Raw genomic sequence first — 16058 nt, forward strand, 5'->3', positions numbered from 1 at the left:
TAACAGGTCTGAAAGTAGCAGTGCTGCCCTTCTTTGCTAGTGCATCCGCATTCTCGTTTCCCAGGATTCCACAATGGGATGGTATCCATCGGAACACAATAAATACAATTTCACTGCATTTTCTTCCCCAAAAGTCTTCTGTGGCTGTGTTTAGATTAGTTTCTGTTATTTTGGAAAACATCTTCATAGACATGGCTTGGAGTGGAAGAAATGGATATGAAACGTTAGACATTCTGTGAATCCCTAGAGAAAAATTATATTCCGTAATTTACAATTTGTAAACTACAATGCCAGTATCCAATTATTAAACAACATTTTTCTTTTGTATCTAAGATTGTAGTAGGAATATTAATTTGAGACTTACTTACTTTTGAGTTGAGGAATATGATATGCGCTGTTGAAAACACTTTTGTTGCTGTCAGCCTCCATACATGAAGATCATGGACATTTATGATGTCTGGGAAGGCTTTTAACAACTCCGAACGTAATGAATCGATATTGATGGTATCAGGGATTGTTTGCAGTAAAATTGAACCAGATTCTTTCACTGAAAATAAACGAAGGAAAGACATTACTTTTAACTTGCATGTTCATAATTTTTCTTAACGTTATTGGCAATGGCAGGTTTACAGGGGAAGGTACAGAGCTGCAGTCCTCCCCACTCCCCAAGCAATGAGTTCCGATAAAACTGAGTATTTATTTGTAAAAAATAGTCTTAGCGTCTGTTTATTTAATGTATTTCTTATTAATTATTATTAAAGGGATCTTTGTTAGCAGTGTTTAAATTTGTGCGGTTCTCTATACTCGCTTTTCATGTGCTTGATCTACCAAGTAAATTCACTTTCCTCGTTGGAGCTGCCAGTACCAATTTTACATGTCTAAATCTGTGACATAGGCATGTGGCTTTACTTCCCTTCTGAAGGAAGCTTTCCTGAGAATTTTATTGTTTTTTAAAATGTATTGTCCTCGACCTCGAACTTCGAATCCATAATAACCGAAAGACTCTTGAGGACGACCTGACTTGCAGTGACTGTTGAAAGTGTATATTTATTTCTTGCATATTGTTCTAACTCCACAAACCCTGTAAGTTAATAGAATTTTTAAAGTTCAGTTTTTCTCGTAATAATTCTGTATAGTTTTTTGTGCTGACCTTAAGGAATTTATATTTTTATTTTACATTCATATTGCGTATTTCTGCATCATAAGTTATTAAATTTTTCACTATTGATTTATGTACAGTACATAAATATGGTCCTGCAAAATGATCTCCTCGATTAAAAACATAAATAACAAGAGCAACATGGATCCTATTGAAAATTGTTATTGTTTTCTAATGCCAGGCATTTGACAATAAAGTCATTTGACCTCTTGCACTCCAATATTTTTGTAAAAATGCCAAGTTGTAGCCGATTTAAGTGAACACCATATTTTAATGTTTTGGTAGCTACTTCATTCACACACAACCCCCAGAATGTCTGGAGGACCACACCTGCTGTTGGTCTATGGGTCCACTGGACCTAGTTGGGAGATCTTGTTGATCACCAGCTTTCCCTCCTTAAGCCACTGGAGGACGATTTTAGTGCCATAGCAGGTCAGCACTAGGAACAGAAAAGTAGGAAGGGTAGGAAGGAAAGTGAAATGAACCCCTAGGCCTCAAATGCTCTAATCCTGTCGGGGTCGAAGAAAGTAAGAGTTCAGTCAGAGGACTGGATAGGAAAGGGTAAAGAGGGAATTAGGTATTGAATAGAGGAAAATTATACAAAATTCGGCCAATAGCTCATCAAGCTGACCAGTGCTAATTGATGAGTAGCCCCTCCCTTTAATTCAGCTTGTAAAATTATGCTAACAGCTGCACCACGGGAAGGTAGGAATGGGACATTGGGTATTTGTCCAGGTTGGTTCCTTAAAGCCTTCAATGGGAAGGATTAATGGTTCTCCCCCCTGTATTCGACAAATACCGTTTTGCAGCCCTATTGAAAATTGTATTTTATCACTTTATAGAAGAATGTTTGCCATTTTGATATCATTTTGTTTTAAAGATAATATCGTCCAAATGCTTGCCTCAAACAGTGACTGTGCGTCCTTCTCCCTAAAATGCATGGCTCTATTAATCCAAATTGTGTAACAGCACACCAAACAGTAACACACTTGCTGTGGAGAGGTCGTTGATGCATTTCTTGAGGGTTTTCTGGGGACTAATATGGAATGTTTTGTTTCTTGATGCAGCCCAACAAATAAATGAGCTTAGTCATTACTGAGCACAGCAGTATGGCCTGAAAAATTTTCCAATATGGTGTCACAAGCACCTTGGCAGTTGAGCCATTTACGTTGCTGAAATTCCTGAACCACTGTAACTTTGTATGGACAGAACTTGAAGTCTAGGGGTAAGATTCGTTTGACACTCCAATCAGATATTGCCAATACCAGAGCATGTTTAATGGCTGAACGTCGTGGAGATATGGTAACAGCATGCCTCTTATTATATCCTGTTGTTCCTAGGTGGAACATAGGGCAGCAGTAAAGTTCCTCCAGCGTACTCTGTCGCCAGCCATCCGTTTCACCTCTTTCCAGCTTTTCCCACATCTCCCTACTTCCTCCTCTATTGATCATTTCCATGTTTTTCTAGGCCGTCCTCTCTTCCTTACTCCTTGTGGATTCCAATCAATTGCAGTCTTCTCAATAGCTCCATCTGGCTTTCTCAGCATGTGGCCTATCCAATTCCATTTTCTTTGTTTTATTTGGTAGCATATTTGTGATTGGTTAGTTCTTCTCCACAGTTCTTCATTTGCTATTATTTCCGGCCATCTTATATTTAGAATACGTCTCAGACATCTGTTGACAAACGCCTAACATCTGTATCTTTTTATTTATTACATCTGTAATTTTCCATGTTTCACAACCATAGAGGAGGACTGATTTTACATTTGTGTTAAACAGACTGAGCTTTGTCTTCAATGAGATGTCGTTATTCCGCCATATGAGATATAGCTGTACAAATGCTCCATTTGCTAGCCGAATACGTCTTTTCACATCTTCTTCCGCACAACCTGTTTTTGTAACCACACTTCCCAGGTATATAAAAGTATCCACTTCTTCTATTTCTATATCATTTACTGTCAATTTATTTTTATTATTACAATTTACCCTCATCTGTTTTGTCTTAGAGGAGTTTATCTTTAATCCAAAATTTCCTACTTCCTCTAACAGCATGCCTCACTGCTGTGATATTCTTGGGAGCCCGAACGTTGCGACATCTACTGGACGACTTCTGTTTGAAAGTTGAACCTTTAGTCTGACATTTCTCACCCATATCAGTAGGGTTTTCTTATCAGGAATTTTTTCGTGTCGATCTATTCTAAAATGCATACGAAATTGCCACAGTGATCACAGTCACCACTTTTTTAAAATGTTCAACAACAAAATCCACGATGTTTATCTGTCCATGCCATGATGGTAACTGAAATAGCATGGTTTGCTCTGCTCAAAGATATATGCCACTCAAGCGCAACTATCAAGAAACCCGTATGGCAGCCAATTCAAACCAGAGAGGTCATTCTGCTGGAGTCTGTACTTGTTTATCCCACAAAATTCCTTCAGCATTGTTATTGCAAATTGATCCTTAATAAGTAACAGCATTTAAAAATTCAGGTGGATATATTGAAATATATATAGAAAACTCAGTACTATTTCACCTTAATGATCTTCATCAGGTTGTGTAGATGTAACACACATTGTATGAACAACAAAGTTGTACTTCGTAAAACATTTTAAATTAAGAATATGTAGAGCGCTCAAGCAATAGTGATTGTAATGCAAAAACGAAATGTTGCCTTTCAAATTATGCAAGTATATATCTTTTTCGTCTTTGAATAGAGGCAAATGAGAAATTTTTTTACGGATGAAATACTGCTGGACCATACTTACTGTAAGGATAACTTAACACAAACAGCAGAATAGCGGAGACAATGGAGAGTGCAGGATCAACATATTTCGCAACCTGCTGGTCCGTGAAATATACAATCAAAGAACAACCTATGACGAAAATGCAACCTGAAACGAAATTTAAATTAATAATTACTAACTTATTTATTTTGATGTACCGAAGTACATATGATATTTCCATGCAGATATTCTGCTTTCTCAGATGATGAGAGAGAGATGGAACGGAGAAAAAATTCTCTCCGGCGCCGGCCAACCAGTCACTCATCTGAGTGCACCTCTACACATGTATGGACTTCGGTCCTGCGTGCATAGACATCTATGACGTAGTGCAGAGGGCGGCCACTAGAGGGAACCCAAGAGATGGAGCTTAATCTGAGACCATTCTCAACGGTGTCGGGATTGTATCCGGCGTGGCTTAGTGGTTAAAGCATCAGCACGGAGAGCTGAAAACCCGGGTTCAAATCCCGGCGCCGGAGAGAATTTTTCTCCGTTCCATCTCTCTCTCATCATAATTACTAACTTGTTTCTTGCGATTTGTGGGACTGTGTTAAGTGCTTTATTTTTTTTATTTATTTTCAAATATATGAAGAACACAAATAGAAACACCGTAAACTTTATTTCTACAACAATTAATATACAACCAGAACGACATTAGAAAATCATATATGAAGAGTCCACTGCAAGAATGATGGATGTCACTTTCTTGTCGAAAATGAACCAAGACTGTCAATGCATAGCTTAAGACATATAGAATGTACATACAGAGTTATATGGCATTAACACTGATAGTCATTGTCCAGTAATGATCCGAAAATCACAGTCAAGCTTTGAGCACTAAGCATTTCAAACTTTCAATTGCTTCTACTGCAAAATGTATTCCAAATGACATCCATCATTCTTGCAGTGGACTCTTCATATGTTAATGAGTGTCATGTTATATACATGTTGTATATGGATGGCTTAGAAGCCAATCATGTAATCACTAAACATCCAATTTTGAGATATTGGACTAGAGGGATTTTTTATGACACATTTCTTCAGGAGCATATTCAATTAAGTCAGTAGCATGATTTTTAACCGGAAGAGGGCAGCACATGTTACTGTTTCTGAAAAAAATCGCACAAAATTTCAGCGGTCGTTTAAAGTAAGTCAAGAAAATTTTGTATTCTGGTGTTGAGACTCGTGTATTTGTTTCATATGTTTCTGCAGCCATCATAACTATGCTATATTTAAAGCACTTTTGACACCCTTATAATTAATATTTGCAGCTAATTTGTTTATTAGTCTATCTGCTATGGATCTATGTGTAAACAGTGTGAGGAGAAATAATTGTTTATTCTTATATCAGTATTCCATACTGGTAATAAGTTGGGAAGGGGAACATTCATTGCAAACAGCGAAACTATGAATTTACACGCTTCTCAGTCAGAAATGTTTTAAGTTAATGGTTATTACAATGACAATATTTACCAAGATTTGGGACTGAAGTAATATTGGGTCTTGTTGTGGAATGTTGTCTTTATTCATCTTTATTCAAGGATTTTTTATACTTTTCTTTTCCTATTTTGGTATCATTACGAAATGTTAAGTAAGCTATAATTAATGAAAATGTAGTGTGTTATTTTAAGTTACTGTAGTAGTATCTCTTAATTTTGTTTAAATCAGTAATTCATAAGACAAGCCAATATTGATACTTTCGTAAATAAAAAATGCTCATATAACATTCAGAGGTCAGTGTCGTACACTGACAACCAGTGCTGTCATGGTAATTTTTTTCTTGGCAATATACCCCCACCGCTTGTTTTCTACCTTGAAATAGGCTATATTTTACTCTCCTCTCTCTATTTCTCTGACTGTCATTTAATGATTTTTTTTAGTATTAAAGAAGAAGTAAAGAAATTGTTTTACTTTACATTTCAATTGCACAACAAGCTTGATTTAAAGAATACACCATGTAGCCCCACTGTAGATGCACACTTGTCTCGATGAATCTTTGAGTGTGTATTTGCAGCACTTCTTGTTTTTCAACTATTATTTTATATAATCTGGATTCCAGTACTGCAGAGGTGAACAATTTTTGTTTATGAACATTAAACAAAACACATTAGGAACAGCAACAGCAAGAGATGATCTAAGATCTGTACAGATCTCCACATACAAAACTTAGGCACCCATATACCGTATGGCTCTGTACAGACAAAATTTTCTTTTCCCCATACAATTAATTTAAAAAACTGTAGGTTCCCATACGATGTATGGCCCTGTATGGCCTCCATGACAGCACTGCTGACAACCCATTTCGAACATAACAAAATATAAATTTCAAATCTCGGTGATAATTTCGTACAATAATCAAAGAAATGAAATTTTCACCTATGATATCACGACACATTTCTCTGATTCCTTGGCGCTGTGGAATCTGCGGTAGAGATGCTGGTCGAGTTTCTGCAGATAAGTGACGTTCTCCTTTCTGGACAGAATCTTTGGTTACAGTTCCATCTAGAACCACGCCACCACTTGGTGTGACATGTAGAAAACTGCCCTGGTGGAAAGTGTATCCTGCAATAAGAATTGAAATTAAGTATATTATAGGTATGTGTGTGTATAACATATATATGTATATGTATGTATGTATGTATGTATGTATGTATAATATGATTGCTTCTCTCATGTCAGGCTATAATTTTAAATGACAAATTACATGAATTTAAACACTATTATAGTCACAATCATGCCATGGTATGAAAGAAAAATTTCACAACCTCGAGCGGGAATCGACCCTGTGACTTCCTGTTCTCCGGTCAGACGCTCTACCACTGAGCTATACAGTTCGTCTCACGCCAAAGGCTTGGAATTATCCTTTCATACTGGCGACTCTGTTATAGAGTACTGTCCATAGCGTCTGATCTAGTCAGCATTGCTTATGGGTTGACTAGATCAGACACTATGGACAGTACTCTATAACAGAGTCGCCAGTATGAAAGGATAATTCCAAGCCTTTGGCGTGAGACGAACTCGATAGCTCAGTGGTAGAGCGCCTGACCGGAGAACAGGAAGTCGCAGGTTCGATTCCTGCTCGAGGTTGTGAAAATTTTTTTTGATACCATGGCATGATTGTGACTATAATAGTATTTAAATTCATTAATATGTCACATCAACGAACGTGTATACGTCACCAAACATCGTAAGATGAAGATGACAAATTACACTTCATGTTACAAGAAATCGAAAATAAGCTGCACGAAACACGAAAAATTTTCAATATACTTTCAAGCTCATATTTTGTCTTATTACGCATTATTACACAGACAGACTTTAATACTATAATTTTAGACATAATGTTCCATGTATGATACATAATCTACAATATATTCTACATATGTAGGTAATGACGATAATGGAACAGTAGTGATATAGAAATAAGAGGAAACTAGGGTTGCCGATATACCAGGGTTTCAGAATGCCAATAAGGGACAGGATGATGAGATCGATTCTCTAGGTGTGATGTTTATCGCAAGAAATACAAACAATTTGAAAAAACCAGCATGCCCACCATGCCATATTATTACCATAATTTTGTACATATCCAAAAACACTCACACTGGATTAATATTTAACATCTTATTTTATTGTAAATTAAACTTAAAAACAGTTGAAATGGTTTTGTGTTACTAAGTTTTCCAATAAAATTACTGATTTCTAGTGAAAAGTGTACATTTTATAAATTGAATTTAAGCTTATCTTATGACTGTGTAGTACAAAATATATTTTGATTATCAATATATTTTTTTTTATCATTGGCTAACAAAGTCGAATCTATCTTAATTGCTTTAAAAAATGAATGACAACTATGATTAAAATGTAAGTTAACCTGGATCTGTTCTCCTAAGATCAATGGAACGTATATTCCTTTCCATCCTCCACTTAGTTTTCATAAATGACGAAGTAGAAACCTACAAAAACAATGCCTTGTCCATTACTTGTTATTCGACATTCTTTCATTTCACCTTTAATGCAATGATTTAACATGTCTGCACCTCAGAGATATTGTATGATAAGTTCATTTTATCAACTATATAATACAGGCAAAAAACGAATTTCATGTCTTTTTTTTTTTTCATTCCTGGTAAAGTTACAAACTTATTCCCTTTATTTTTGATATAATGAAACTATAGTATACCTTGAAAAGTATAAGACACATAAAGTAAGCAGAGTTATGTGGGCCTTATCCTCGTATGTTGTTGTTGTTGAGTCAACTGTCCTAGGACAGGTTTGAACCTCATAAGTAAAGACTAGAACTTTGGCAGAATGCCTTTTTAAATCAGTTAAATCTATCTTAATTTTGAAAGTAAATCTGTACGAATTATACCTTTGTGATTGAAATGTCACAGTTTTATGTTGCCCTTTTCTGCCTTTTTTAATATAAATGCCTAATTTACAAAATAAATGCTTTTTTTTTTTCCTTTATTTGATTATTTATCTATCATTTATTAATATATTATTAAAAATTGCTTACAGGTATAGTTTAATTAATTTTTATAATCGCTACAATGAAGGTCACTTCATCGAATGTATATTATTGTCTTCCAGTCAGTTCATATTCTCTTTGCAACAATGAGTGGTGCCGTGCAAAAATGTGTAACAGTAAGCGTTTTAATTATCTTTTATGTTTATTTGACAAGGCAACAATGAGTGCGGGTCTAACGGTTATTTTTCTTTCAGTTTTCATTGCGACGTTGTTGTAGCTAGCTAAATATTTCATATCGCAACATATCAGTACAACCAAACACAAAAATGGACTTTCCAAGGCTACTGGGAAGAAGATTTATTTGCTTCCAACAGTAATTGCAATATCGAGTCGAAAATCTCAATTTGCATTCGACTTATGTAAAGCTTTTCTTGCTGCCGAAATCTCTTTGTGGAAAGTGCAATGTTTTTTTAATTGCCTGTTGTTGCATATTTTAGCTATATATAATGCCTTTTTGCCTGCCTATTTTAGCTATTTATGATGCCTGCCTATTTTAATGATTCATTATGCATAAAACTTCTGGTCTCTGCTCATAAGTAACACCAATAAGGCATCACTCATGAGGCAACTAGGCCAGGAAATAATGGGTAAGGTGGCCAGCTCCTTTCCCCCTCCAATGCATACATCGCCAATTAGCTATATATTCCACTAATCAGACTTCATATGCATACAAACAATTTATTCTAGTATATCCCTAATATATTTTCATCTTATTTTGGAAAAAAAAAAAAAAAAATTCATTAAATCCGAAATCAGTCGTCCCAGGGTTTAACAGAATATAATACATTTCGACAGATCTCACCCTGAGAGTTCAGTGTGTTATAATCTCAAAATCGCAAAATTTGGACTTAACATACATTATCTCTGAGACACTAAAATTATATGATATCCATACAGTAAAGATATGAAATATTAAAAGAAAACTGAAAAATGATCTTCATTTTTATATATACACTTTTAACACTTATATATATATCTCTGATTAAATTTCCAACTTCTTTACAGTAAAGAAGTTGGAAATTTAATCAGTGAAAAATGATCGTTACTTTACTAGTCTGTAAATACGAGATTTTGGACATCTCATATGGAATCAATAAGAGACAAGTTTTTACAGTCCCGATACTCTGAAGAAAAAAATGCCTGCAATTTAAATGAAAGTCCTGGTTGTATCTGGTCTGTTGTAGAAAAAGAAGTTGGTTGACGTACCACCTATCAGAAGGTAACACAGTCCATTAAGCAGTAAGCCGCAAGCTCCCACGCACATCACAGGGATGGGGTGATGCATCTCGTCATGGTGCTCTATGTGCACCAGAGTCTGCAGGGCCTCCACTACAAGTGAAAAGCACAGCGATGCCAGGAATACGCAGCCAATCAGCATCACCAACACATCAATCCTAGCCCAGCCAAATGTATTCTTCAGCTTTTTCTCTTCCGAGCTGCTGTGATGATGGTGGTGGTGGTGATGGTGATTGCACTATAGGTAAGAGCACAGCACAGCAATTAGGTACTTCATTTTATTTCTCATTGTACAAAATTATGGTGTAATATTAGAATATTAAGTTTCATTATTGTTTCCACCTGAATTCAATAATCCATTTATGAAAACGGGAGTTATGCAGGGAAACGCTGACTAGACTTTTATATACACAGTGTTATGCTTACAGGGATCGAGGAATATGTGATAATTGTTGTTGTTGTTTTCTAATGCCAGGCGTTTGACAATAAAGTCATTTGACCTCTTGCACTCCAATATTTTTCAAAGATATTGTCATGGCCAGCCACTAAAGCACAGATTTTGAGGTGTTCTGAATCCATTTCTTGGTTTGAGTTGCACAATGGGCAGTTAGGGGACTGATATATTCCAATTCTATGCAGGTGTTTGGCCAAACAATCATGGCCTGTTGCCAATCTAAATGCAGCTACAGACGATTTTCGTGGTAAATCGGGAATTAACTGTGGATTATGATGCAGAGAGTTCCATTTTTTCCCTTGAGCTTGTGTTATCAAATTTTGTTTGTTGAAGTCTAAGTATGTAGATTTAATAAATCTTTTCACAGAGTAATACGTAGATTTAGTAACAAGTCTGTAAGTAGCAGGTGCTGCCCTTCTTTGCTAAAGCATCTGCATTCTCGTTTCCTAGAATTCCACAATGGGATGGTATCCATTGGAATACAATTCTTTCATTGAGTGATATTGAGAGAGCATTTTAGTTATTTCTGCTGTTTGAGACGAAGGTGTGTGTTTAGAGGTTATTGATAGAATAGCTGCTTTGGAGTCTGACAATATAACTGCATTCTTAAATTTATTGATGTGGCATAGAAGATTCCTGAGACTTTCACTTATTGCAATGATTTCTCCATCAAAACTTGTTGTTCCATATCCAAGAGATCTATAAAGTGAGAAGAGACAGCACGTAACACCTCTGGAGATCAAGGATCCATCGGTGTATAAATGAAGCCAGTTTTGTGGAGGGTACCTAATATTAATTGTCTCTAAAGACAATTGCTTCATTATTTCAGTGTTTACTTCTGATTTCAGTATTTCTTATGTTAAATTTAGATTATATTCTATATTTAATAAAGGTAAAGGGTTTGGTTTAATTTGTAGGTTTTCTTTTAAATTCGGGATATTGATTTTCTGTTTTAATTCTTGAACCATGGATATGAAACTTTTTTGAGCTTTCAACCTACAAAGAGGATTGTATGAATGCCAATTGTTTCCTGGTAATCTGATAAGTTTTTCATATTGAATCAGTGCTTTTTCTCCTATTGTCATTTTGATGATTTAATATTAGTGAGGAATCTCATAGAATCTATTGTAGTTGTTTTGATTCCACCAGTAATGAGTCTGAGAGCTTTGTTTTGAACATATTCTATTTCGTTTATGAAAGGTGATAATTTAAAATGTAAATACTGGTTTTATAAAATAACTTTTATACATAACTTAATGTAATAACTTTCAAGAGTTTCGGAGAATGGTCAGTGCAACTCGATGTGTGCACTTTGAGTTACTCTGCAGAAATCCAAATGGTACTCAACCTCCCGCCAAATGTTCTCTACCAGTAACATTTGTAGAGTGACTAGCGCAGCAGCATTCGTAATGCGTGGCCTAGTTTTTCCAAAGTGTCAACTCTACCACATTGGTACACAACACCCTTCACAAAGACCCAGAAAAAAGTCAAAGGGAGGTCAGTTCGGTTGACCTAAATATCCTCTTAGCCAGGTAAGGGGAACTCATCTTCCGATCAACCTATCGAGAAAGTTTGCATCCAAGAAGTCATGCACTGCTCCATAGTAATGGGGTAGAGCCCCATATTGCTGAAAAACCGTTCCTGGAGGGGAGTTGGTCAACAACAAAGCGTATTCCGAATCTCACCAGACCGGTGGACAACAATGACGTCATGCTGCAGCGAAATAGGAACAAAACTACTGGAAAGTTCAATGGCCATCATGGCGGTTGTACAAGTTGATGTCTGTGCTACACTAGCAAGATTTTGTGAAATTTCCATATTGTCATCTCGTTCAAAGAAAAGAAAGCATAAACAATTTAGTTCTTGAACCAGTAGAAATATCTGGTCCATTGTCATGTTCGATCATAAGCCATTAACGTATTTTTTTACGTTGTGCTCATTACAAACAATACGTATATCCGGTAATTTCATCACTATAGAATTTTGTTATTCTAGATTTAATTTGTAATTCAGTAAATACAAAAATATTCTCTGTTCTTAACTTCTATGATAAATTGTCTAGCTTTCATTAATCAGGTAATCTTGTCGTACTTTAATTTTTATTGTAATTGTAATTGTAAATTTAATATTAATTGTAATTTTATTCTTCATATTATAGTTGTAATCCCCTGGTAGAGGGGCAGAGAAGACCTGATGGCCTTATCTCTACCAGGTTAAATAAATAAATACTACTAATACGGCAGAACATGCCGCCATGACACAAAAGTGCACGATGTTATTTGTCTGCTAATTCCCGCCCTATACAAGAACCAATCAGATTCACTAATGGTGGCTGATGGATGCTGCCACTAACTCTGTAAGCTGATGGAACTGGTGCAACACCAGTGGAGCATCAGTGACATCGCTGAAATTCAGAACACTGCAATGCCATCAGATTGCTTAGCTCTGAGATTCGGAATACGCTCATTAGATGTTTAGCGGGTATCGCTAATGGGAAAACTCCTTATTGAATTTTTTTAACACCATGTGTACATAAAGCATCAAAGTAATTCAGTCAATGTCAAAATGAGAACTGTCAACTGTTTTATTGGACCAGTAAATGCTGATAGTTAAATGTTAATTTATTTTTCCCGTCACCAATGATGGATATCAAAGAATTTTGTATTTGTTGCCTTTATACGTAAAAATTAGACAGAAAACAACGATTTAAAATGAAAATTGTTAACAAATGTACACATACAAATCAAATTTAAAGCATTTTAATTATGATTGTTTGTTATTGCACAAATAAAAATGGTAACTGAAAGCAGTATTTAAATGTAAATAAGTGTTCTTGAATATCGTTAACAGAGCTCGCATACACATCTTACTCTTCAAGTCAGCCTGTAAAGTGCAAAGCAGTAGCTATTTAGACCTTACCCCTGCTGCAGCACTATGTGTGTGGCAGGAAGGTGCAGGAAGTGCAGGAAGAATCTTGCTGCTCGTGGGGAGCACATCACCGCCCAGCGACTCTTTGCTTCTTTGATCTTCCTCTCTTTCCAAATTCGCACTTCCATACTGTATGCATGCAACAGACAAATAAGCATCAAACAGGAAAAGCCGGAAGAACACCGCCCAAAGAAATAATGGAAAATTGTTTAAGAGAGCCAGCATCATAGAAAAGTAATTGTAATTACGAATATTAGTAAAAAGTCACTATATCTACTTCATAAAAAGTTGTTTTAATTCAGATAAAACATGCCATACTTAAATAAAAGGAGAATGTTTGGAGAAAAATAGTTGTTCAAAACTCTTTACGGATGTTGAGTATAATAGTCGTTATCGCTTTAATTTTATCAAGTTTTACCTTCAGTTTTTCACTTGTAAATTAAATTCTTGTTGCAATTATTATGGTAAAATATAGAATGATTCAAAAGGTTTGATAAAATGTTAGGGATCGTGCACAGCTCCAACAATAGCAACTTCTGAATAAGAATTCATATCCGACATTTTCGAAGTCTGGTGTTGTGAGCCCCTCTGCATTGCAACACTTAAAACACAGAAAATTAGGCAATAATCATGCAGAATTTAATGATTACATATTGTTTACCTGGTATGTGTTTATTGTTGTTTAGTAAACTGTTTGAAGATAGGTTTGAACTTCATAATTGAGGTTTGAATTTCATAAGTAATACCGCAAGGCATCACTAATGAGAAAACTAAGCCAGAAGATAATGGAGTAAGATGCCCAGTTTCTTTACTCCTTCATTGCATAATATATCACTGACAAGTAGGCTTGCCAACTTTATTTGAAGAGAATATGGGAGACTAAGGAATCGGCAGAATTTCACATAGAAAATTGACAATTATTCAGTTGTTATTAAAAAAAAAGTTATTTTACACTTCGACAGTTAACCTTAAATTAAGAATATTTTGAGACAAAATTTCCAATATTAACATTTTTTGTTTTAACTTGGTCAGCATTGAAACCCATTTCTGCCAAGCATTTACCTTCTATATAGACTGCACATTTTAATGCACCTCTGCAACAACGAAATTCATCATATAAATTATCTTCATTCACGGCAAAATTAAATGTTTGAAGTAAAGCTTCTACATTTTGAACAAATAAGGGAGGAAAATGCTCAAAAGGAAGAAAAATACGGAAGCTGGGAGACTATTGAAAATTTCTGCTAAATGCGGAATATCCCAGAAAATACGGAAGGGTTGGCAATCTACTGACAAGTAACATATTACTCTAATCAGACGTCAGATGTGTACAGGGTGGTTATTCAAAATAGTTTTTCCATCTGTTCAGGATGGAATGAGAGTCTGTAAGCAAGTCACCATTCTCATTTTTGATCACGTTTACCCTTGCCAGATATTCTTTCTTAAATTCCTTCATGCCTTTATATAAATCTCAACTATTTTTATTCTTATTATTTGTTTCTACCTCATTCAGTTTTCCTTCAAATAATCTCTCTTTTTGTTCCTAAATATACGACTTGCTTCCCGTCTTTCATTAAAATAATTATATCTATTCCCCTGGACTGGATCCTGTAAGAATTTCAGTTTTGCTAGTTTCCTTCTTTCTACTACCATGCAACAATCTTCATCAAACCACGGTTTCTTTTTCTTAGTTTCATAGTAACCTATGCTCTGCTCAGCTGCAATTTTGTTTATCTCTGATATTTTCCCACACACTATTAATATCTAATTCTTCCTTAACTTCGTCGGAACTTTCTAAAGTGGCAAATTTGTTTGAAATTTCAACCTGATAATGTTACTTAGTTTCCTCGTCTTTTAATTTCGTAATATTAATCTCCTAATAAAAACTTGTTTTATGTCAGGGGCGTATTTTCCGGGCTACCGGTGGTAGCCCAAGAAAATTACAAAAGAAAAAGTTTATAATATAACATAATGTAATAATTTTGTATTATTAGTTTTACCATAGTAATTAAAATTAAAGTAATTGTTAGATATATTTTGTGTAATAATAGGGTCAGCGGTAGCCCAAACCCTTTAACCAGTATACGCCACTGTTTTATGTTAATGTATTATCACAAGTCTCGCTACAAAACACAATAATAATTGGAAATGGTCATAGTTTTATAGAATTTAGTGTGCCTTGTATACTTCATTTTGCTACTTTTAAAAGGAAGTAATTTTTTTATAAAGGGAGATGGTATACTTGGTTCTCTTGACACCTCTATCTTAATCGTTAAGAAAGTTTCATTTAAAAAGTTCTTCCAGCATAGCTGCATAATAAGAAAACTGGCTCCACATGCGAACACTGCCATTTGACTTTCATGCATATAATATATGTTTGTAAGACACAGTTGTTAAGTTGTTAGTAGTACATACACTGAAAAAGTGATTAAACTACAGAATCGTATTACAACACATAACAACACAATTACACACAAGCAACACAAATAGTTAAACATTAATGTTTGTATAGTGTATATTGTTTATTTTTCAGATCATAAGATCATCAGGATTGGCATTTTGTATCATAAAAAGTTAAAGATGTCTGCGTACACGTCACTAAAGTATGCAGGAGACAGAAAGGTAGAGCTCCTTTTATCCCTAAATTTCTTGACTTCTGTATTAGAAAGAGGTTAAGTGGTCAGCGCCATTTTCCAACCATCTTTTACCCCTGAAGAGAGGACTCTGTACCCTCTTTTGTAGGAGGTTGGTTTAACGTAAGATTAGTTTTTGAAATTAAAACGAGATGTAAAAATTCCTCCTTCCTTAGAAAGTCCATGTTTTATTCCAGCATTAGAATGAATTTAGTTAAAATATTGCATCTGCTTATTGAAAAATATATTACAGTAACCAGTCCAATTCTATGTTGTCAGTGAAAAGGTACAGTAGTGGCAACAACATCACTATTCAAAATTAATAAATTTAAGGGAA

The 16058-nt window shown here is 35.1% G+C and overlaps 1 protein-coding gene and 1 non-coding gene across 5 annotated transcripts in view; one reads left to right on the forward strand and one right to left on the reverse strand.

The window, feature by feature from the left end:
* The window catches only part of ZnT77C (Zinc transporter 77C), a 202416-nt gene that overhangs the window by 13519 nt on the left and 172839 nt on the right, over positions 1-16058 (reverse strand). For 3 of the 4 annotated variants that reach the window (XM_069824329.1, XM_069824327.1, XM_069824330.1), the window contains exons 3-7: positions 13080-13217; positions 9677-9944; positions 6316-6501; positions 3925-4050; positions 369-547 (exon numbers count right to left, since the gene is read on the reverse strand). In XM_069824329.1, the coding sequence (XP_069680430.1) occupies positions 369-547; positions 3925-4050; positions 6316-6501; positions 9677-9944; positions 13080-13217 (897 nt within the window). The remainder of the gene's footprint in view (positions 1-368; positions 548-3924; positions 4051-6315; positions 6502-9676; positions 9945-13079; positions 13218-16058) is intronic. The other variant, XM_069824328.1, reaches the window with a different exon arrangement.
* Positions 4347-4418, forward strand: TRNAS-GGA (transfer RNA serine (anticodon GGA)). The gene has a single exon. It is a non-coding gene; the product is annotated as a tRNA-Ser (tRNA).

This window comes from Periplaneta americana, chromosome 4 (assembly GCF_040183065.1).
Source record: "Periplaneta americana isolate PAMFEO1 chromosome 4, P.americana_PAMFEO1_priV1, whole genome shotgun sequence".
NCBI classification, from domain to species: domain Eukaryota; kingdom Metazoa; phylum Arthropoda; class Insecta; order Blattodea; family Blattidae; genus Periplaneta; species Periplaneta americana.